Genomic DNA, 25,170 nt, shown 5'->3' with positions numbered 1-25,170 from the left:
TTTTCCACCGAATCTAACAGACTCAGCTACCTATTCACTGCTGGGTGGACAGTCAGAAAGAAATATCGACTGCACCCAGGATCGATCTTGGTCCCTTTGCGTTTTAAGCGAGTGCTCTACCAACTGAGCTATCAGGTTACAATAGCAATATCAAATAAACCGGCAAACACACCTCACACAATCTGCTATGTTCAGGACAATCAAGTTGGTGCAGGCAGACAACGATTTGAGTGTGACATCTGTAAGTCTCTGGCAGTCTGCCAGGTAGACATGACGCAGTTCCGGACACATTCGACCAAGCATCTTGATACTGACATCTGATATTCTATGGTTACCTGGCAAATAATATTAAAAAAAAAAAAAAAAAGAAGAATGCATGAATTGAAAATTATGAGGCTCAGATTACATTCCTCTCGTAATATATTGTTTGATTTTCTCTACTCCCCCGCCACATTGTATGCCCTCATTTACGAACTTCTTATATTAAAATGAAGTTGCATTAATTTTAAATCCTATAATCCCTGCTGGACAACAACATCGCCTGGGACCGGAAAATTATGTCATTAACAATGATGAAAGACTTGGATTGACCTGAGCTGGCTGACCCAGGACAGAGATGCCTGGAGGACTTTTGTTCCACTCCACCAAGGAGCCAAGAGGATATGGTTTGGACTGTCTACTCAGAGCATTCAGATGGAGAATGCCTTTTAAAAAACAGCTTGAAATAACACTGAATGTTTAACTCACTCAACCCTAACACCGACTATATCCGTAGTTTACCCCGGTTACTTTTACAACATGCCTATTTAGTTCATTTTTATGAGACAAATTATAGGCGTAGAATCAAAGCTAATGTTTTTAGATTTTACATATTAATGACAGTTGAATAAAACTATCTGTGTACATGCTTATTTTTAATACTTTTTCTTCCAATTTTGAAATGTAGCAAAAATCTCTAGGATTGAGTGAGTTAAGGCTTAAAACCTCACCTCAACCAATGAGAAAAAGAATTAAAATGGTAAAAATTTCACTAAAATCCAAATGGACGGCTTGTCTAGTCAGGATAAATTTTGACAGAAAACAATATCCTGTTCTCAAAAATGTCTCTTGTCAATCAGGATTTTATGTAAAAGTATTTTTAACTCTCTCAACCCTGACACCGACTATATCCGTTGTTTACCCAGGTTACTTTTACCCTATGCCTATTTATTACATTTTTATGAGACAAATTATGTAGTATCAAAGCTAATGTTTTTAGTTTTCGCATGTTAATGTTAGTTGAATATAACTTTCTATGCCCATTTTTAATACATTTTTTCCAACTAATTTTGAAAAGTAGCAAAAATCTCTAGGATTGAGTGAGCTAATGGTATTTGAATAAAACTATCTATATACATGCTCATTTGAAAACATTTTTTTCTAATTTTGAAAAGTAGCAAAAATCTCTAGGATTGAGTGAGTTAACTTATCATTTTTCATTGGCTGACGGGATTGGAGCCGAAAAGTTCCATGTAAAATATTTTGTTCTATTTTGAAGCTGTTTTATATTCATATTTTGGTCGACAATATTTCATAATCCACAGCATCTAGCACCTTAGTAGTCACTGTGACTTGTATCAAACATGGCTGATCTGAAATTAGAGACCTATTAAATCACAATTAAGACTAACCGTCAACTTTGATGACTTGTAAATTTTTATTCATTGCAAGTTTCTTTATGCATTCGTCTGTAAGAAGGGGACAGCCGAGTACTGAGAGGGTGTGAATCTTCAAGCATTTTTCAGCCATGATCTGAAATTAGAGTTTATTTATAAAAAAATAATTCATATCTAATATTAAAAACAAAAACAAAAACGACTTGAGCTTTTATATAGTGCAATATCCACTAAAATCTACTCAAAGTCAAAGCGCTTTACAAGGGGTGCCAAGCAAACAGTAATAATTAACGTGTAGGACAAGACATAATGCCTGAAAGGCACTATTACATTTTTTTTCGACAGAGACAATACTATTTTGGGCAAGGTACAGATTTTTAACACTTCAGTGTGGTATGCGAATGTGAGTAAGGAGTCTTTTCCAAGGGCTCAACTTTGTGCCATCCAAAGCGAACTCGAAACAGAAGGACGTACCAGTCCAAATGATATGGATTTTATACCCCAAGACCACCAAGCAGCTCATGTTAGGCTCAATGAACCTTATGGATTTATTAACGTCAAACACACTTGCAGTCCTTACTTATAAAAACTTTCAACTTTTTATCAGTGCTGATGGTTTTCCTCGGATCCGCGGAAATCCGCGATTTTTGTGTCAGAGGAGGAATTTCCTCCTTTTAAAAAATGACGTTTTTCTCAATCCAATTTTCTGGCTTTGAGAGATTTGATGTGTGATGGAAGAAACTGGTGCAGCTTCCCCACTATACAGAGATAGCTAGAGTAGTTTATCATCTCAATGGCTCTAAAAGTAAAAGTGGGGGGTTAGTGAAGTAAACATGTGGCGTAAATAAAACCATTCATAATTTTCCTCCTTTTTCCCTTATTGTCATCATCAGCACTGTTTTATGCTCTTAACTCATTGATGATGGGTCAAACAAATATGTATGACAGGATTTTATCCTTGTGAAAACGGTGATAATTTATGTAAATAAATAATAAAATTCAGGGCCCAAAATCTTGATCACTTGGGTTTCACATTCCTGCCAACCCATCCGCTTTTGGCGGAATCATCCTTATTTTTATTCTTCCTTTCCCTCATTCTGCAATTGTCTCTAAAATTCCGGTTTTCAAAAAAAAAAAAGTGATATTGAATATTTTTTAAGGGGGAGGGGGAGGGGGGATTTTTTTAAAAAATGATTGCCAATAGGTAGGGAGCTTAAAGTAGGAAAATGAATTGCCCATCTTTTCTTTTTCCCATTCCTTTAGCTAACACATGTGATAGTTTTGCCAGCTGTGCCAGAATACCACCTTTGTGTGTTTGGCGACAAAGTTAGTGGTAAATTTTGAGAGGGAATTATCCATTTATAATAAATTCCTGGTTTTGAAAAAAAATCTCAAACTCAAATTCCTATTTTCTGACTTCCATGATTCCACTTTTGGAATGTGAAGAAGGGTTGGCAGGTCTGGTTTCACAAGGGCCATAACTCTGCGTCCTCAATGAGTTAATAAAGTTCAAAGTTCAAAGTTTATTCAATCTTAGGCTTTCGCCAATAAAGAATCCTACATACCAAAATGCATTCATCCAGCAAGGTAGGGAATTCATTGAGAATAACACTCTGAATATTGGGGCAGCCATTGGCCAAATATTGGAATCCATGAGGAGTGATCTGGTAATAATTGTTTTTTAAAAAAACAACAAAAAGCAAGAGATAAATACAAAGAAAACTGTTGGCATCAAAATGCCATTTTAAATGCTTGTCATGAACCTGTTTTCTTTTTTTAAAAATTGAGCTTTATATAGCGCAATATCCACTAAATGTGCTCAAAGCGCTTTACAAGGGGTCCCTGGTCAACAGCAACATTTAACATTAAGGACGGGACATGACGCCTGTTAGGCGATATTACAATTTTCGGACAAAGACAACGCTGTCAACTGCCAGGTACTCATTTTACACCTGAGTACGGTGAGAGAATGTGAGTGAGGACTCAACTATGTGCCAAGCGTGAGGCTCGAACCCAGAACCTTCCGATCTGAAAGCGGGTGTCATACCACAAGACTACATATCTTTATGGGTTTTCATAAAATCAATTAAATTGTTTAAAAGTTCATTTAGCTTCTTCATAAAAATATTTACAGGTTCAATGTTTTTACAACTCTTTCTGATATAATGAGAAAATTATTTTACTTCACTGGTAGTATTTTTCATTTAAAAAAACTTTGATCAAAAGGTTTATTGCAACCTGCCATCTTTAAAAAAAAGGGTAACATTCCTATCAAGCATTTCAAAATTGATCATCCACATTTACCATACCTGTTTACTTGAACATTTCAAAATCAGTAGCCAACACAAAATTCATCAGTAATAAATGGTACAATTTTAGTAATACTCCACCAATTAACAACAACAACAACAACAAATTTTTAAAAAATACTGCGTATCTACAACCTTCTATACATAAAATAAATGTTGTTGACCTCCACCGTTACGAGCTGGCAATCGACTAAACTATCATGGGCGTGAACTGAGCAGTAGCCTTTATAACTTTAAGGGAACTTTTTTTTCTTTGATAACTGCAGGAACTTACAGGAAAAAAATAATTTTTTTTTTCTCTCTAATTCTACGACCAAATTGTTGTGAATCAAAATCCGTAATATTTCTTCCATTTCCGTATGTCCGAAATTGTTACCTAATTTCCGTAACAATTACGGACGATCCGTAAAAGTGGCAGGTATGATTTACTTATCTTTAAAAAAAAAAGAGCAATCTTAACCACGAGTAAGACGGTTAGTATAAGTCTGATTTCTTTCTCTAGTCCTCCCCATCCTCTCCAATTGTAAAACAAGTGTGGAATTAATGATAATGTGATACCTGAAGACATCCTGACATGTCGATGTACTGAAGCTTTTGATGACAATTTCCTGATGCCATGTACAACAATCCTCTATCCGTGAATTTGCTACAGAATGCCAAGCTGATGTATTGCAGATTCGTGCAGTACCTGTGGAGATAATTTTTTTTTTAAATTGAAGAAAATTGTATTATTCATAAAAATTGTAACTTTTCCTTGTGTAAAACCAAGAATATCTTAGTGGTAAGAAAATGTGTATCATTAGTTTTTCTTTTAAAAAAATAAAAATGTGTTCTCTTTAAGATCAAAATAGGCTCTAATATGACCAAAAAGTCGAAAGTACCGTAACCACCTAGAAAACCATGAAAGGAGAGAGGTAAAAGTAACACTTAGAAGTCATCCAACCTCTAGCTCTGGTATAGATAGTTCAAAGTTGACGTCACTCAGGTCTTTGTTATTGTTTTTTGCCATCCGCGTTTATGAGTAATTCTCACTAAACCGTATTAACCTGACTATAAACGTTCATGTTTACACACAGTTTTGTGTGTTGGTCTATTATACTCCCGGATGGCAATGTTATGAGCTTCTTAGCCAAGCGCATACTATCTATAAGGCCATTATGGAGCAGATAAACACAGCTGAGTTTAGCAGTAAAATGATTTTTAAAAAAAAAATTAATTAAAATTTCGTACTTTAAGAAATGACTTTCGGTCCCTTTAATAAATGCATGAACTTTGAATTAAATCTTATAACTGAGTCTTTAAATTGGATTACTAATGTCGAGTTAACCCTGAAATAATACTGTTTTGAGATGGTTGGTCACAAATAAGAATTCTTGATATGCCGTTTTCTTGTGAACAAAATCATTATGTTATATTCACTAAAATATGCAGTTATTGTAAAAACGTTCAATTGACATAGCATGTATGTTTTTTCTCCTCTGTTTGAAAGTTTGAGTAAAAGTGAAAATATGTTGGGTGTTTCTACAGATCTGCAATCCTAAATTCTTATCCTCGAACTCTTTTCTAATGTGAGAAGTCTCTCTCTAACAAAATAAAGACAATATAATCATCATAATTGACACCTCCTGAAGGCTGCAAAATAACGTTACGTAAAAAATGTAAATCCTATTATAAAAACCATTGTTAAGAAATAAGGCTACGTACAAAAATACATAAATGAATATATAAAAACAAAACATGGGACAGCGTGGCTCAGCGGTACGGTCTTTGCTTCATACCCGAGTAAGGTACCGAGTTCGACTACCTGCGCGTTGTGTGGCCGTGAGCAAGTCACCTAGCCTTAGCTCACTTTGCGGTGCTGCATTGCGGCTGACGCCTGGGTTATTCCAGTCTTCGCTTGAAATAGACCCTAAAGAAAAATTTCCCCTTAGGGATGAATAAAGGGAATTAAAACAAACAAAAAAGGTCAGACAACAGTATATGTGACCTCTCGTCTCAAAACGGTATTATGTCGGGATGGACCATATGCTAAAAAGTCAAATTATAGTTAAACTGGTCAAAAACATGAAACGTTGGTATTTAGCACAGTAAAATATGATATTCCTTCTCCTTAATAAAGCATAATAAACTCAACTTATGCATGATATTTCTGGCTAAAAATTCCATTTTCAGCATCTTTATCATCCCGACTTAGTACCATTTTGAGACGAGGGGTCACATATTTCAAATATTTTCTTACTTGGCCACAGCTCTAAGACTGGCATCTGTCAAGTTTGTGTGAGAAATATTCAGGTACAAAAGGATTTTACATCCTTTCACAACAACCTTCAATGTCTCATCCTGTGAAGAGAAAAAAACGAACCACAAGCCTAATACTAAATGATAACGATGATGCCTTTTCCCTATAGTATTTACAACTTCCAAAAAAAAAAAAATAATAATAATAATAATAATAAACCAAAGCTAATTAATGATGATAAGGTTTTTCTTTTTTCTTTTTCTTATTTACAACTTACTCATACAAAAAAAAACAAGAAGTAGAAATGTTTGTTTTTAAGGGTTTTACGGCTCTTGCAACACATTTAGGTTATATCAGCGCCAGTAAAAAGGAAGAAAATGGGATAGTAAAAAGTTCTAGAATTACAATTAAAGCACCCAAGAAAAAGTAAGACATAGGGGAACTGGGAACAAATAGGGATCAGATGTAGATTCCAAGAGCATACCACCAATGTACTTAGTGTGAGATCACCTATAAGTCTCATCTAGACACAAGCTCAAAATCCAACAAAGAGGGACACACTCAAATGCTTACATTATACATTCAAAATAACACATATAATAATAAATAACAGAGAGATGATTTACAAGGAAAAAAATATCATCTCCCAAAACAATAACTATGCATTTGACTGTTTCCCTCCTAGCTAGGACTCTGGCCAGGGCCAGGACAAAACCAAGTAATCTCATTCCAAGACAAAGACAGAAAGCATGTTGGAAAATAGATATAGGGGGATAGAGGACACAGTATGTACCCCCCTGCCAACCAAGGGAGGCCAGGAACCCCAACCAGAAAGAAGTAGAAAAAAAAAAAAACAAGCCTAGAGCTTTTATTCTGCTTGTTCATGTCAGGAATTCTCGTTTGCTAGATGAGGTGACTTTGTGTTCCAGTCCCTAAAATTAATGTAGGAAATGCATGCTGTAACTGCAGACAGGTCCATTTTCACTCCAAAAAAAATTGAGCTTTTATATAACGCAATATCCACTAAGCGTGCTCAAAGCGGTTTACAAGGGGTTCCTAACCAACAGCAACACGTAACATGTAGAACACGACATGATGCCTGTTATGACAACGCTGTTAACGGCCAGGTACTCATTATACACCTGAGTATGGTGAGAGAATGTGAGTAAAGAGCCTTTTCCAAGGACTCAACTATGCGCCGAGCGAAGCTCGAACCCAGGACCTTCCGATCCGAAAGCGAGTGTCACACCACTAGACCACATAGCAGCACGAGAAATTAGACCAAGAAATTATTATGAAAATTTAGATTCACTGAACTTAAAAAAAGGAAAACGTTTTCGTTGACAATAAAGACTGATATGCTTTCATTATTGGTAGAAAGACAACAATGGCCAACAATATTAAACTTAAAGTTGTTTTTTTTAAATGCACTCAAAAGAGATGAGATAATTACTAATATAATTTTTTTTCTTATGAATAAATCACATTTTCTTAGCCAGTAAAAAAATGGTGGAAATCTTTTGTAAAACATAAATTGACACATTGAAAATAAAATCATCTCAGTGGTTTTATGTGTTTTTGACTGCACTGTCATGAATAACTTAAATTGGATGCGGCTATGTAGTCTAGTGGTATGACACTCGCTTTCGGGTTAAGAAGGTCCTGGGTTCGAGCCTCGTGCTCGGCGCATAGTTGAGTCCTCGGAAAAAGCTCTTTAGTCACATTCTCTCACCGTACTCGGGTGTAAAATGAGTACCTGGCCGTTAACAGCGTTGTCTTTGTCAGAAAAATTGTAATATCGCCTAACAGGCGTCATGTCCTGTCCTACATGTTAAATGTTGTTGTTGACCAGAGACCCCTTGTAAAGCGCTTTGAGCACATTTGGTGGATATTGCGCTATATAAAGCTCTTTTAAAAAAATATTTCAATAAGCAAAAGAAAACATATTGCAATATTCCTTTGCTTTACTAAGTACTACCCTCACCCCTTCCCCCCTCCCCCCCCCTTTCCCCATACACACACACACACACACGTACGGTTTCTTGACTATCTATAACTTACATCAATGCCAGTGCACTCTGATAGATTCAAATCCTGCAGATTTCGACACTCGCTGACACTAATGAAGGTGGGTCGACTCAGATGATGACACAGCCTCAGATTGAGGTGGATAAGGTACGGTCTTGCTTTATACAGCAGTCTGGTGGCCACTTTGTCGGTAACCCTTGAATATAAAGCAATTATTTTTTAAAATTAAATGATGAAACAGTAGTATCTATATTTCAATTTCATAGGAAAAGAGAGTTGAAATGAGTTTATAGGAGAGAATCATTACACAACCTCAGATTGAGGTGGATAAGGTACGGTCTTGCTTTATACAGCAGTCTGGTGGCCACTTTGTCGGTCACTCTTGAATATAAAGCAATTATTAATGTTTTAAAAATTTACATGACGAAACAGTAGTATCTATATTTCAATTTCATAGGAAAAGAGAGTTGACATTAGAAGAGAATCATTACACAACCTCAGATTGAGGTGGATAAGGTACGGTCTTGCTTTATACAGCAGTCTGGTGGCCACTTTGTCGGTCACTCTTGAATATAAAGCAATTATTTTTAAAATTTACATGACGAAACAGTAGTATCTATTTTTTTTTCAGTTTCATAGTAAAAGAGAGTTGAAATGAGTTTGTAGGAGAGAAACATTACTATTTTTGCTAAAAGTCAGCGTGGAATGTTTTTTCCTGGACTTTTACCTATTGAAAATGATGGTGACAATGGCAACGAAGATGATAATGAGGAGGATGTAGGAAGAGGATAAGGTGATGATGATGATGATGATGATGATGATGATGATGATGATAACCTAGAAGTAAGTTTGTCATAAAATTAGATATAAAACTTATAAAAGTATTTCTTTAAAATGTTATATTGCTGTTTTTTTTTGTGTGATTGTTTATTTATCTATTGACTTTTTAAAAACGTTTTCATTATGTTTATTGTTCAAGTGGCAAAGTAGTTAAGGCATTGCACTGTGACCCAAAAGGTCCCGGGTTTGAGCCCAGATTCAGGCACTGTCGTTTTTTTCCTTGGGTAAAATTATTAACCCCCAATTTGCGCACATCAGACATCTTGTTTGATGAATTATCCATATTCCTCGTGGAATGCCTAGGCGACGAAATCTTATGACGTCATGACAGGCGGGCATAATTTTAAAAAAAAGTTTTATTGTTCAAGCGAAGTGTTTTATTAATTTATATTGGAAATAAAAGAAGATATTTTTATTTTTATTTTTCTCCAAAATATGCCTCATGCCCAATTAGTATACCTATCAAATTGCACCTTATTAATTAAGTAAGAACAATTGGTCATAAGTTTATTATGCGTTTGAAATGTTTTACATTTTCAAATGTGGTGAGCTTTGATCGGCAATAGTTTGTTATAAACATGATATTTTCAAAATAACTCAACTGTTTAGTGCACTGGAGTAACTACAAATTAATTCTATATGTAACTTTCAATATAAAATAATTAAATGTCATATCTCCAATTCTTCGAAGTTTCCTCAAGTGGCCGAGTGGTTACGGCATTACACTGTAATCTGGAATGTCCTAGGTTTGATCCCTGCTTCAGGCACTTTCGGTTGTTTTTTTTTTTTTACATTGGGTATGATTATTAACCCTTAATTTGCTAATTTGGACAGCATGGGTGTTTCCTGTTGCCTATAAGACATCCTGTTTGATGGATTATCTATATTCCTTCATGGAATGCCGAGGCGATGGGATCTTATGGTGCCGTTGCGAGAGGACGTACTTTTTTTTTAATTCAAGTTTGAAAAAAAAAGAAAAAAGAAATGCGACGACTCTAAAGTTACATAATGCAAAAGATCACATATAATTTTTTTTTTTTAATTTCTATCTTATTTTAAGATTAAAGGCAATACATGAATGCCAAGATAGTAGGTAGATACAAAGAGAGAAATATATTTAAAATGAAGATATCAATGCAAAGGAAACATCTAACGAAGACAAATTTCATGTAGCACGAAACTTGATAAAATAAAAAGGAGAACACATTCAGATAAATATCTTGTATGATGACTTTACAACGGGCTTACACAAAGTCGATTTTTAAAAAAAATAAGCACTGGAGGAGAAAATAGATGAGGTGTCGGAAGAAGAAGAAGAAGAGGAAGAAGAAGAGGAAGAAGAAAAAGATGACGAAAATGAAGAAGAAGACGAAGATAATGGAAATGAAGAAGAAGAAGAAGAAGAAGAAGAAGAAGAAGAAGAAGAAGAAGAAGAAGAAGAAGAAGAAGAAGAAGAAGAAGAAGAGGAAGAGGAGGAGTGGCGGGGGAGAGGAAGATAATAGAGATGAAGGGGATGAGTGGTAGTCAAGAGTGAGGGATAAAAGAAGCACACAGAAGCATACTATTTTAGAGACAGATGACTTTCGCTTTTTAACTCTATATTGTTTTGATGGCAAAATTCTATTAACTCAATCAACCCTAACACCGACTTTATCCGTATTTTACCCGGGTTTCTTTTACCCCATGCCTATTTATTACATTTTTCTAATACAAATTATAGGCGCTTTATCAAAGCTAAAGTGTTTAGTTTTTACATGTTAATGGTAGTTGAATGAAACTATCTATGTACATTCTCATTTTTAATTCATTTTTTTCCAATTTTGAAAAGCAGCAAAAAACTCTAGGATTGAGTGAGTTAATATTCTATCATGAGGTCCAAAAAAAAAAAAAAAAAAGCAGCGATGACATGTTAAATTACAAAAGCAAGTAATTATAAAGTGCTGCATACTACGTTGACAAAATCGGTGATGATGGTGATTTCCAGTGTCTTGTACCTTTTACTAAACAGCTATTTTAAATAAGACTTGGATATTGCATTGTGTAGTACATTATGTTAACATTGTAAATAAGTATGCTTATATAGCAGTTCGAAGATAGCAGTAATTAAATAATTGAATATCAGGATTCATGGGCGTGTTTGACAGGTACACCTTTATCAAGACTTAAATTACAATTGTAATTATGACTGTATACCTACTCAATTTTCAGCAAAAATTTCGTCCCAACAAATTAAATGTCAACTTTATCAGACGCTTTCGTTATTTTAATACCAAATATACCCAAATTAACTTTGAGTAAAAATAATGCCATGATCTTAAAGTATAATATTGTGGATTGACCAGTGTCAAAAGCAAATGTAAGGAAGGATAAAAACTAACTACAAATCAAAGCAATTTATTTTCATGTGTACTATCATTTAGATTTTAGGATTTGATTAACTAACACAAAAAGCATTGACATCAACAATGCACATATACGACCCATTGCTTCGTTGCGTCAATCTGATGTTATTATTATTATTATGAGGAATGAACTTGAGCGGCTATGTGGTCTTGTGGTATGACACTCACTTTCGGATCGGAAGGTCCTGTGTTAGAGCCTCGCTCGGCGCATAGTTGAGTCCTTGGAAAAGGCTCTTTACTCACATTCTCTCACCGTACTCGGGTGTAAAATGTGTACCTGACTGTTAACAGTGTTGCCTCGGTCTGAAAAATTGTAACATCGCCTAACAGGCATCATGTCCCGTCCTAAATGTTAAATGTTGCTGTTGGCCAGGGACCCCTTTGTAAAGTGCTTTGAGCACATTTAGTGGACATTGCGCTATATAAAGAGCTCAAAAAGCTCATTAAAGCTCAACTTGATACTAAAAGTTTAATTTTAAGCTTAACTTTTTAAAATAGAGTTTAAATATATGCCTTCATTGAGGAGTTTTCTTTCTTTAACTAAAAAAAACTGAAACCTTCTATTTCTCATCATTTTGACTTTAAAACCAATCGTCTCAGAGATAAGAAACACAAAGTTTCAGTTGACTTCTGCGGGGGGGGGGGGAGGTATCAATGATAGCATTTATTTCAACACATATTTTTTTTTTTTTAAGTTAAGCTTAAAATTAACATTTATTTTAGTATCAGGCTTATCTTGACAAAATAAGTACCATTTTTAGACAACTGAACACAAACAATGTAACAAGACTTAAGTGATAAAAATGACAATCAACCAAGACTGAACATCAACACAAATTCCTAATGGTAATCATCATTAAGGAATAGATTTTCAACATCACTTTAAAAAGATTATAACTAAGACAGCAGTGAAACGAAAATAACTATGCAATTCTAAAATAAATACGGAAATTTTGAGAAAAAAAAAAGATTATAAAATATACTAAAAGAAAGAAAACATTGAATGACAATTCAAAATAGAAAAGTACTACAGTCTACGATAATGTCAAGGACAGTAACATTTATATGAAGAAAGAAAATATTACCCATGACGCAATCTGCATTTGTTTCATTATAAAATAAAACAGCATGAAGCAAGTCAATAATTATTGTCAGATTTCAATTGTACAGTATTTTTTATGTATAATAATCAACTACGCCACGACCACATTATCTCATTCATCTGTAGTGTTTCATTCATCCTGTTTTGTTGATAAAGGGGAAACCCGAAAAGTTCATTTGATCTGTTTTTGTAATTAAATTGAAGCTTACATTCAATTTCACATTATTATTTATTTCTTATGTATAGTAAAATAAAATTAGTAAAAAGGAAGACTACAAGCCGAAACGTCGTTTACTTTGTGTTCTATATTTTATATGGGTCTTTTTTTCTCCCTTTACTTTACTATATGTTACAGTGAATGACACAATCAGTCGGATGGTGAAAAGGTTTGAACTGAGATATTGCCAAGTTTAGTTAGAAGGTCAATTTTTATCCAAAATGAGTTCTTGTCATAAATGATTAAATCAACCCTTCTGTACATCTTAGAGAAATATCAAAGCTTAATCTCATCATCTAAATATTTTTTACAGCTAGTCAAGTTGAAAAAGTATGAAATTTGAGAAAAGTTGCTGGATACCTTTCCCTTACATCTGCCTATAACTTCATGAAAAATCGCCCGATTTACTTCAAATAAAGATTAAAATGCTCTGGGGAGCATATTCCTTCAGAAAATACAGAAAATACAAATCCAAAATGTTCACCTTCCGACTGATTATGTCATGCACTGACACATATATTTTATTGACTCATTTAGGCACCTCAAGATTTTAGTACTTCTTATGTATGACATGATATGCGTTTAGGGTTTATAAGGTATATTGACCTAAGCTGCATTATAATGACCACGTTAGTTTCATGGCAATCGATTATTATAAGTGGCAATTGTCACAGTAAAGGTTGTTCACAATTATCTTATTAAATTTTATTTTATTAAGAACTGAATTCATCTCACTCCAGTTATATTTCGGTAGGCTTAGATAAACTTTACCTTCTAATATTAGATCGTCTTTCCTTTTATAGCCTTCCCTCGAATTAATTTCTAATTAGTGAATACTTTTCGTTCTACATTCTGTCACGTAGCCACTTATTATAAAAGCTGATAGGTCTAACATTTGACACTCACTTTCTCTCCACAATCTATGCCGGACGGCCAGTCGCTCTATTCCTTCTATATACTGTAAGATTTTTATCTTTTGGGACTTTGTAGATATTATATCTACACCATTAAGACGCCGGAGCTTTTAACTTTGATTGTATAATCTTCAAGGATCAAACCCGAGCCCGCTGTCAAAGGACTACATATTAACCCATTACCAATTGCCTGGAAGTGGAATTTTACGAGTCCGATCCTGTTATCAGAGGAATAGATCATCCAAGCCCATCAACTGCCTGGAAACGTAAACTTACGAACCTGACATATTATCATAAGTTACGTAAAATATTCATATCTCTATTTGTAACTGCCACGATCACTGTTTATCTCTTTTAATTAAATTTCATCATTATTTTTATTTCATTGTAAACAAATCGTTAATTGTTTTTCATTTATAGTAACTAGTAAATTCTGGGGCCTCATTCTACATATATCTTTATGCATAGTCGAGTAGCTCTTTACTCACTTGAGACCATGACATTTTGGAGGGGACACATATAAAGAATTGAATTTATTTAGTTACTTATATCTATTTCATCTAACTTTAAAGTTTAAATTGTAAAACTCTTAATTGCCCCACTTGATCATATTTTAATTGAACTCCCTATTTACAGGATTAATTTTTTTTTCTTTTTCATTTCTTCATTTAAATGGAATAGCAATTTATCCATTCATTCTTTCATTCAAATTGAATAGCATTTTATTGATTCATTCCTTCATCCATTTATTCATTTATAAATCATTCATTCATTCATTGTTCATTCATTTATTTATTCATTTATTCATTCATTCATTCATCCATTCATTCGTTTATTCACTCATTTATCCAATCATTCATACATTTATTCCTCCCTTCATTCTTTCATTCATACATTATCCATTCATTCATTCATCTATTCACTCAGTTTTTCATTCATTCATTCATTCCTTGTCCACTTTGTTATTATATCACTCATTTCATTTTGTTGTTTGCCTCATTCATGAATTGTTTTCAATATGTTTACATTCCATAACGATTCATTCACCTATCATCCAATCACTCAGTGTTGTGAACACATTTTGTAACTATTGTAAATCTTACGATATTTTATTGTTTTGTATTTCAGACATCACTGTTAAACACTCTTCAATGCCTAATTACAATTGTTGAACAACCATTGAACAAGAGAGAGGTCCCAGCCACGAACTGAGTTGGTAAATATATCCTTCATTATTCTCTTTTACATGAGTTGGGCATCACATAGTAACTATAGACATCGTGATTTGTTTTGCATAGTGATTTGTTTTAAATGCATTTTTGGCATATTACTGTTACCGAAAACCACTTATATATTATGTTCTGAAAAGTGAGTCTTTAAAAACTAAATAATAATAAAAGGAGTCTACTAGCCGTCGTGTTATATTTAGTGATAGATAACTTGGGATTATTTTGGCATCCTATTAGTGTTATCACACTCTAGTATATTAGCGTCATTGCGAATAATTGTACACAAACTAACGACGAGTCACACACATTGGTGATACATTTTTCGTAGTAACATAGTTTAGAGTACACGCGATTGACACATTGTTATGGACTCAAGTCATAATAACTCAGCATTGTATTGACACATTGCTTTATAAGATATAACGATAAAAGGCATCAAATTCAACATACATAATAAGTTGAAATAAGAGAGAGAGAGAGATTTCTAAAAATAGAACAGTTCATTCCAGTAAGTGTAAATAAATAAAACAGTCAGTAACAGTATCCTGTCAATATAATATATATAAAATATCGTAACTAATTTATTGCAAACATGGAAGCATATAAAAGATACTTAAGTCTCGCAAAGGACTTAGAAATACCCCAGGAAAGGATATTTTCATGGTGCGAAGAGAAAATAAAAGAAGAAAAAGAAGAAAGAATTCGTAGAGAAGAAAATGAAGAAAGAATACGTAGAGAAGAACGAGAAGAAAGAGTCCAAGAAAGGGAACTAAAAAGACAAATAGCTTTAGCAGAAGAAGAAACCAAAAGGACCCAAATGATGCTGGAAATTGAAAAAACAAAAACCGGTCATGAAAGAAAACATAATAATAGTGATGAATTTTTCGTGAAACTTCCACGCATGCCAACATACGATGAACGCTCAGACTGTCTAGAATCCTTCTTACACCGATTCGAAGTTCAGGCTAAAGGTTATCGTTGGCCAGAAAGCAAATGGGCCACAGCCTTGATTAACTGCTTATCTGGAGAACCGCAAAAAGTTTTCTATACCTTAACAACTGAAGATGCAGATGACTATGGAAAAATTAAAGACGCTCTACTAAAAAGATTTAGATTAACGGAAGATGGTTACCAGGAAAGGTTTCACACTGCAAAACCGGAAAGTGGAGAAGACTTTAATACATTCGTGAACCGAATTACTCAATTTCTAAATCGGTGGCTTGAGTTGGCAAACGTAAAACAAGACGACTTTGCAGGCCTTTACTATCTCACGCTGAAGAATCGAATCTATCAAGCTTGCAACCCAGATTTAGTCGCATTCTTTAAAGAGAGAAAGCCAGAAAACTTGGACAAATTAAAAATCTACGCAGAAAACTTTAACAGCGCACATCCATTGACACCCCTTAGCAGAACATTGAAGGAACCATACTACGCTGCTGCTGCTCAGAGTCCAGGTACACCTAAAGTTCAGTACTCAAATAGAACGAGCCGATCAATCACTCGGAACACGCAAGTGAAACAAGATGATCATAGTAACAAACCATGGAACAAACAGTTCAATAGAGACCATAGCCGACCCTATCAAAACAAAACAAGAAATAGCACTGACAATAATACTGAGTATAAGAAAACCAACAAACCTATAATTAAATGTCAATATTGTGGAATGAAAGGCCACACAGCAGACAAATGTTACAAAATCGTGGGATATCCAAAAGAAACTGCAAATGCATCACTCCAAACAAGTGTAAATAATCAGACACGAGTAATGTCAGGAGAAAATATAAATGTGTATTGCGTGAAAGGTATGTCACTTTTAACACAAACTCACAAGTCAGGATCGCTCTTTTTTTGTGAAGGCAAAGCTAATGGAACTGATTGCAAAATATTGAGAGACACAGGATGCAGTACAGTAGGAATAAAAGCATCTTTGATCAATGACGAAGACAAAACTGGAAAAACGGTACAATGCATCACATTCAGTGGCACAGTCGAAACCTTTGAAACAGCTAACGTGTACATAGAAACCCCATACTATACAGGAATAGTGGAATGCTGTATACTTCCCAACCCCGTCGCTGATGTTATTGTTGGCAATATAAAAGGTCTTAAAGACAACCCAACAGATGTAAAAGAATGGTCATTAACCCAAGAAACAGCTTGTCTAGCAGAAACAAGAAAGATGACTAAGACAACAGAGAAGCCAATGACTATTTCTCTAGAACCACAACAATTTGACAGGAACAGGTTCATTGAAGAACAGAAAAAGGACCCGACTTTAACTTCATATTTCAATATCGCAAACAAAGGGACGAAATCAAAAGTTGAATACATCATTGAAAAAGATATTCTGTTCAGGTTACATAGGAAAAGAAACAAAATAGCTAAACAACTGGTCACGCCGAGTATTTACAGAAACAAAATCCTTGGAATAGCGCACGATTCAATAACTTCTGGACATCTTGGGAGCTCTTCCACATTGAAGAGAATATCCGAGAATTTCACATGGCCTGGAATTACTAAAGACGTCCGAGAATATGTGAAATCGTGTGACACATGCCAAAGAAGAGTCGCAAAAGGCAGAATACCGAGATTGCCATTAGAGACAACCCCAGTTATTGAAAAAGTTTTTCAAAAAGTTGCAATTGACATTATAGGCCCTTTAACAAAATCAGATAGAAACCATACACACATACTAACACTAGTCGATTACGCAACCAGGTGGCCAGAAGCGATAGCATTGAAATCAACTACATCGGATCACATCGCTGAAGCATTGATGACAATTTTTACTAGAATAGGCATACCAAATGAGATACTGTCGGACAATGGACCCCAATTTACATCACATATGATGCATGAAACCATGAAACTCATGGGAATCCAACACTCATTCACAACTCCCTACCACCCCAAGCAAATGGTCTTTGTGAAAGATTTAATGGCACTCTAAAGAATATGTTAAGAAAAGTATCAGCAGAAAAACCAGATGATTGGGACAGATACTTACCAGCAATCCTATTTGCATATAGAGAAATACCCCAAGAATCTACAGGCTACTCCCCATTTGAGTTGATGTATGGACGATCACCTCGCGGCCCGATCAATATAGTAGCCGACATTTGTAAAGGGAATGAGGAGGACAATAACGAAATTATGTTTGCTTACGAATATGTAAGAAACCTGAAAGACAGAATAGAGGACACGTGTAAGCTAGCACAGGAATCCGTCACTAAAAAAGCAGAGAAATACAAGGAATACTCTGATCGCAAAAGCAAATCAAGAAAATTTGAGATTGGTGACAAAGTACTAATACTCTTACCCGATGACTCGAGTAAACTTTTAGCTACATGGAAAGGACCATTCAAGGTATTAGCAGTACGATCTGGTGTTAATTACGAGATTCAAATTAACAACACAACAAAGACATTCCATGCAAACATGCTAAAAAAAATATTTCGATAGAGACAGATTATCACAACCAATATTTAACCATGTTGAAGCTGCAAATGTAGGATTAATCATCGAAACTCACAGCGATGATGTCGAACTACAACACACCCCACAACACGGTAACTCTAAAAATAGTACAATTAATGACGTCACAATCAATCCTCAACTAAACGAATGTCAGAAACGAGAAATCAGGTCATTATTAGAAAAGTACCAGCCAGTCTTTACAGACGCACCCGGACATACAACATTAGTGGAACACGACATAAAGTTAACCACATCTACCCCTATCAACGTGAAAAACTATCCTATTCCATTTCACGCACGAGAACAAGTTGAAAAGGAAGTTAAGGATATGCTAGATACAGGAATAGTTAGATATTCTTCAAGCCCATACTCATCACCAATAGTAGTAGTGAAAAAGAAAGACGGATCGATAAGGCTATGTATCGACTTTCGCAAATTAAATGAAGCAACAGTGTTTGATGCAGAACCAATACCAAATCAAGAGAATTTATTTGCTGCCTTATCTCAAGCAAAATACAAGACAAAATGTGATCTTTCTAGAGGTTACTGGCAGATTCCACTGAAAGAATCATGTAAGAAATACACAGCATTTCAATCACCATTAGGATTGTTAGAATTTAACTATATGCCATTTGGATTATCGACAGCCGCATCGACATTCCAAAGAATGATGCGTATGTTATTAAAAGACATCCCGTCTACACTCTCATACTTCGACGACGCATGTATTTTCTCAAACTCATGGACTGATCACATGACAACCTTAGAATTAGTGCTTGAAGCATTAAAACGTAATTCTCTAACAACAAAACCGTCAAAAACAAGCATTGCATTTTACAAAATTGATTTTCTCGGTCATACCGTTGGTCATGGGACACAGACACCCGAGACAGAAAAACAAACAAAAATCGCACAATTGCAACCACCTAAGACAAAAAAAGAAGTACGCAAAGTACTTGGGCTCCTAAATTTTTACAGGAAATACATTTACAACTTCGCGCACATCGCGACACCGCTAACAAATCTGACAAAGAATGGGTCACCGAACAAAATTGTTTGGACAGAAGCGTGTCAGAATAGCTTTAAACAATTAAAGGCATTGCTCTGTTCAGAACCAATTCTTAAATTACCCGACATATCAAAAGAATTTGTTGTAAGAACTGACGCGTCTGATAAGGGCATCGCAGGTGTACTATTACAGGAGCATGAGGGAACTCTAATGCCTTGCTTATATGCAAGCAGAAAATTATTGGACAGAGAATCACGATACTCTGTAATAGAGCGTGAAGGACTGGCCATCGTCTTTGCTTTAAAGACATTCAGCAGATATCTACTGCTAAAAGAGTTTGTGGTCGAAACGGACCATAAACCACTCACGTACATAAGAAATAACAAAATGAATAATAGTAGAGTACTAAGGTCGAGTCTATTTTTGCAAAATTACACTTTCAGTATCTCTCACATACCAGGCTGTGAAAATATTCACGCCGACCTACTTTCTCGATTAGTGTAATGACGTGAGAAGGGTATAACTTAACCTCTCATGCATACTGTTAGTTACCTCGAAAATTATGCCAAATCAGAACGCACAATTTCGATAATTTTATTTGTAAACATGATGACCCAACTTAATGTAACATTGAGTATTGTTTGGATATATATACCATACCCATTCATGATTTGGGAAATCTTCTCTTTATCTATTATTGTTATGAATTTTCACTCATTTATGATTAATAATTGAAATGTCAATATTTCATTTACATTTTCATTCGTTTCATTTAGTAAATTACCTTCATATCATCGATTTAAATCATGCTTCATTGCCATCACTATTGTTTATCACAATGATTTGTAATCACATTACCATCATGTTGTTCATCACAATGATTTGTAATCACAATCTTTCATTGTTATTGTCACCCATTCATATACCGACGTTAATATAAACATTTCCATGTCTAGTTAATAAATAATTTAATTTTAGCACAAATCATAACAATGGATTAATGCTAGAGTATCATGATAGTAAATTTACTTCCGTTTGTAAAATCTATCTTTCCCATAATGGTGAAAGAGTATATTTTAAACGTGGGTGGGGGGTGTCACAGTAAAGGTTGTTCACAATTATCTTATTAAATTTTATTTTATTAAGAACTGAATTCATCTCACTCCAGTTATATTTCGGTAGGCTTAGATAAACTTTACCTTCTAATATTAGATCGTCTTTCCTTTTATAGCCTTCCCTCGAATTAATTTCTAATTAGTGAATACTTTTCGTTCTACATTCTGTCACGTAGCCACTTATTATAAAAGCTGATAGGTCTAACATTTGACACTCACTTTCTCTCCACAATCTATGCCGGACGGCCAGTCGCTCTATTCCTTCTATATACTGTAAGATTTTTATCTTTTGGGACTTTGTAGATATTATATCTACACCATTAAGACGCCGGAGCTTTTAACTTTGATTGTATAATCTTCAAGGATCAAACCCGAGCCCGCTGTCAAAGGACTACATATTAACCCATTACCAATTGCCTGGAAGTGGAATTTTACGAGTCCGATCCTGTTATCAGAGGAATAGATCATCCAAGCCCATCAACTGCCTGGAAACGTAAACTTACGAACCTGACATATTATCATAAGTTACGTAAAATATTCATATCTCTATTTGTAACTGCCACGATCACTGTTTATCTCTTTTAATTAAATTTCATCATTATTTTTATTTCATTGTAAACAAATCGTTAATTGTTTTTCATTTATAGTAACTAGTAAATTCTGGGGCCTCATTCTACATATATCTTTATGCATAGTCGAGTAGCTCTTTACTCACTTGAGACCATGACAGCAATAAGTACAATAAATAATAATAATATTAATAATAATAATAATAATAATAATAATAATAATAATAATAATAATAATAATAATAGTATTAATAATAATAATAATAATAATAATAATAATAATAATAATAATAATAATAATAATAATAATAATAATAATAATAATAATAATAATAATAATAATAATAATAATAATCCCAAACAATTCCATGCTTTTATGTTCTAGAAATGCATAATTTAACCATCTTCTTGTTTTCGAAAAATATCATCAAATTAGTTCTTGAGCTTGTCACCCATGTTTGGTGTAACGTTGGAGAAAAAAAAAAGAGATAAAGGCCCCCTCCCCCTTCTTAAAAAAAAAAAAGAAATAAAGTTTGATATTTAACATAATATATTACATTGTTTACAAGCCATAAAGTTCATGTATATAAATGGGGTCCAAATAGCTCCGTTGGTAGAGCTCTCGCTTCACAAGCTAAGGACAGAAATCGATCCCAGGTGCAGTCAAAATTTTTTCTGACCCCCCCCCCCTGTCTACCCAGCAGTGGAAAGTACTGTTTGATAGACTAACGTCCTTTCCAAAAGGAAGCAAGCAGTTGCTATTGTCAGTTTCATGCTATAAAGACAGGGATAAATTATGGCTCCATTGGCCTAATGGCTGTGAAGCATTATTATTATTACTCATGTATGTAAATATCTAGTGTAGAAACAGTGACAACCATGTAATATTAAACAGGAACAGCTCCTTCATTTTCAATCTATAATATCTGAATATTATTCATCATTACTATGATCATTAACTCCGTGAGAAGACGTTATCCGTTATGTTTTAAATCAAGAATTCTTAATTATATTATTCAATTCTCCACGGTTATCGGTTAATCACAATAACAAATTCTAAAAAGCAATAATTTTCATTACGAATCAAACAGAATGTTTTCTACTTACGATGCAGAAAAAATAAGAAAAAACAAATAAACAAGGAATATCATATGAGAAGTAACACACACTAGAAAGACGTATCAAAAGGACATTATTCCACCCCTCCTCCCATTGGAAAACCCTATCATTTCTTAGTTATACGTAATCGTTGAATAATGCTTTTAATGCGTTAAATAAAAATGTTATTCAACAATTACAGAATATTTGTGACCCATCGTCTCAAAACGGTATTATGTCGGAATGAACCAGATGCTTAAAAGCCGAATTAAATGTTAAAACTGGTCAAAATATAAATTGTTGGCATTAGCACCCTGAAATATAGTATCCATTCTCCTCAATAAAACATGAAAACTCAACATAATTCTGATATTTCTGGCGATAAAATCAATGTTCAACATCTTAATCAACCCGATTTAATACCGTTTTGAGGCGGAGGGTCACATTTTAGCACATTTTATTGGTGTGAAAATAGGTGTAAAAGACAGCCGATTGGCAATCATAAATAATCTTTTGGTGCGCACAAATACAAATCCAACGTTTTTCTTCTTCAAATTGTCATTCAAGCAGATGGAGAATAATAGAAATTAATGTGAATCGATGTGCTACTATCATACAATTGGTCACGAAATATCTAATAATCTTACTTGGAGGGGTGGAATAAATATATTCTTTAATTTCTTTGTATGTATTAATCTCGTTATATTTTATCGTGCAATCGTGCAATAACATATACTCACAAGCTCGTAGTGTTATTTGGCACGATAAAAATAACTCGTTTAACAAATACAAAGAAATGAAAGAATCGTATAATAATTATACATTTATAAAATTAAAGTTTATTCCAAATGGTATCAAAAACATAATTACAACATTTGGGAGTGCATGTATGAAAATATTTATATTTCCATTTTCAAGAAAAAAGATATACAATAAACATAAAGATTTTACATACCGTTTTTGAACTTTCCAGAAATTTATCTGGAAGGGAAGAAAGAGAAACATGTTATTGATTTATCAAAGGAGTAAGATAATGTTATGTGTAAACATATCAAAATAATAATGATTTTTACCTCAGAATAAGGACAGTAAAAAAAAAATAGCTCATAGGCAGCTATGTCGTCTAGTGGTATGACGCTCGCTTACGGATCGGAAGGTCCTGGGTTCGAGCCTCGCGCTCGGCGCATAGTTGAGTCCTTGGAAAAGGCTCTTTACTCACATTCTCTCACAATACTCAGGTGTAAAATGAGTACCTGGACATTAACAGTGGTGTCTTTGTCCGAAAAATTGCAAAATTGCTTAACAGGTGGCATGTCCCGTCCTCCTTGTTAAATGTTGCTGTTGACCAGGGACCCCATGTAAAGCGCTTTGAGCACATTTAATGGATATTGCGCTATATAAAGCTCAAATTTTTTTTAAAAATAGTTTTTTAAAGGAAAAAAATCTTTTAATAAATGAGAACAAAAATATGGTTTATGTATATTCACCTTGCTCCAGAGAAGATTGGCTTGCGTCAACACTTTCCAAAATCGACAAACACAAGCACAGTTTGCCACGTCAGCAACATCAAGATAGCTGAATATCTATAATAATATTGTGAAAAAAAAATGAGAAAATAATAATATATTACTGAAATGAATTGCAAAACTTCATCAAATCAACAATAACAATAACAAATTACATCTTTTAAAAGATATAAAATTGGATGATAGTAACTAGTCTAAAGTAGCCTTGTAAGTGTCGTAGAGTACGTCAAATAAAAAAAAACAACAAAAAACAAAACAAACAAACAACAACAATAAAATATTGCAAAATAAAACAATAAAAATCAAACAAACAAACAAAACCAATCCATTTCAATTTGTCTGGCAGAATGTAGGTATTGGGTTACTGACTAAAATTCGTATCTGGTGGATATTTCATCCCAGCCATAATAATCTAAAATGACAATTACAAGCCAACATATCAATACCATAAATAAAAGATATGAAGTGAATGGAAAAGTGCCAGAAGACAATAGAGAATAAAAATTTTTTCGCGGCGGTGGTGGGGTTTGAACCTGCGACCTTATTGGTACGACAACTCCGCCTGGCAGGTGAGAGCGTGGCTCTACCGTGTGAGCTATCCACGAACACAAAAATATTCGTTTCAAACTCAAAGTCATTACTAGATCCCTCTCTCACCCACTTCTTGAGACCGCCGATTCGTTCGTACACCACCATCGCGAATAATTTTGACCAGCAGTTAAGCTTAATAGCCAATATTCTCAACACAAACATATAACATAGAAACGATTGAGACATTGAGTATGCTCCGGTGTATGGGGTGAATTTTTAATTCAGAAAAGTGAGTGGAGCAGGCACTTATGTTGGTAACAACAAGATATGAAGTGAATGGAAAAGTGCCAGAAGACAATAGAGAATAAAAATTTACCAACATAAGTGCCTGCTCCACTCACTTTTCTGAATTAAAAATTCACCCCATACACCGGAGCATACTCAATGTCTCAATCGTTTCTATGTTATATGTTTGTGTTGAGAATATTGGCTATTAAGCTTAACTGCTGGTCAAAATTATTCGCGATGGTGGTGTACGAACGAATCGGCGGTCTCAAGAAGTGGGTGAGAGAGGGATCTAGTAATGACTTTGAGTTTGAAACGAATATTTTTGTGTTCGTGGATAGCTCACACGGTAGAGCCACGCTCTCACCTGCCAGGCGGAGTTGTCGTACCAATAAGGTCGCAGGTTCAAACCCCACCACCGCCGCGAAAAAAAATTTTTATTCTCTATTGTCTTCTGGCACTTTTCCATTCACTTCATATCTTGTTGTTACCAACATAAGTGCCTGCTCCACTCACTTTTCTGAATTAAAAATTCACCCCATACACCGGAGCATACTCAATGTCTCAATCGTTTCTATGTTATATGTTTGTGTTGAGAATATTGGCTATTAAGCTTAACTGC

General features: G+C 34.4%; 1 protein-coding gene across 2 annotated transcripts in view; it reads right to left on the bottom strand.

The window, feature by feature from the left end:
- The window catches only part of LOC144974399 (F-box and leucine-rich repeat protein 13-like), a 51,021-nt gene that overhangs the window by 6,293 nt on the left and 19,558 nt on the right, over positions 1-25,170 (bottom strand). Inside the window, exons 9-17 of one of the 2 annotated variants that reach the window (XM_078917250.1) lie at positions 23,694-23,789; positions 23,162-23,187; positions 12,559-12,570; positions 8,265-8,427; positions 6,204-6,304; positions 4,523-4,652; positions 3,221-3,319; positions 1,671-1,791; positions 173-335 (exon numbers count right to left, since the gene is read on the bottom strand). In XM_078917250.1, the coding sequence (XP_078773376.1) occupies positions 173-335; positions 1,671-1,791; positions 3,221-3,319; positions 4,523-4,652; positions 6,204-6,304; positions 8,265-8,427; positions 12,559-12,570; positions 23,162-23,187; positions 23,694-23,789 (911 nt within the window). The remainder of the gene's footprint in view (positions 1-172; positions 336-1,670; positions 1,792-3,220; positions 3,320-4,522; positions 4,653-6,203; positions 6,305-8,264; positions 8,428-12,558; positions 12,571-23,161; positions 23,188-23,693; positions 23,790-25,170) is intronic. The other variant, XM_078917251.1, reaches the window with a different exon arrangement.

This window comes from Berghia stephanieae, chromosome 6, assembly GCF_034508935.2.
Source record: "Berghia stephanieae isolate SIO BIC M18660-M18661 chromosome 6, UCSD_Bste_1.3, whole genome shotgun sequence".
Classification (NCBI taxonomy): Eukaryota; Metazoa; Mollusca; class Gastropoda; order Nudibranchia; family Aeolidiidae; genus Berghia; species Berghia stephanieae.
This window is presented reverse-complemented; position numbering and strand designations above follow the sequence as displayed.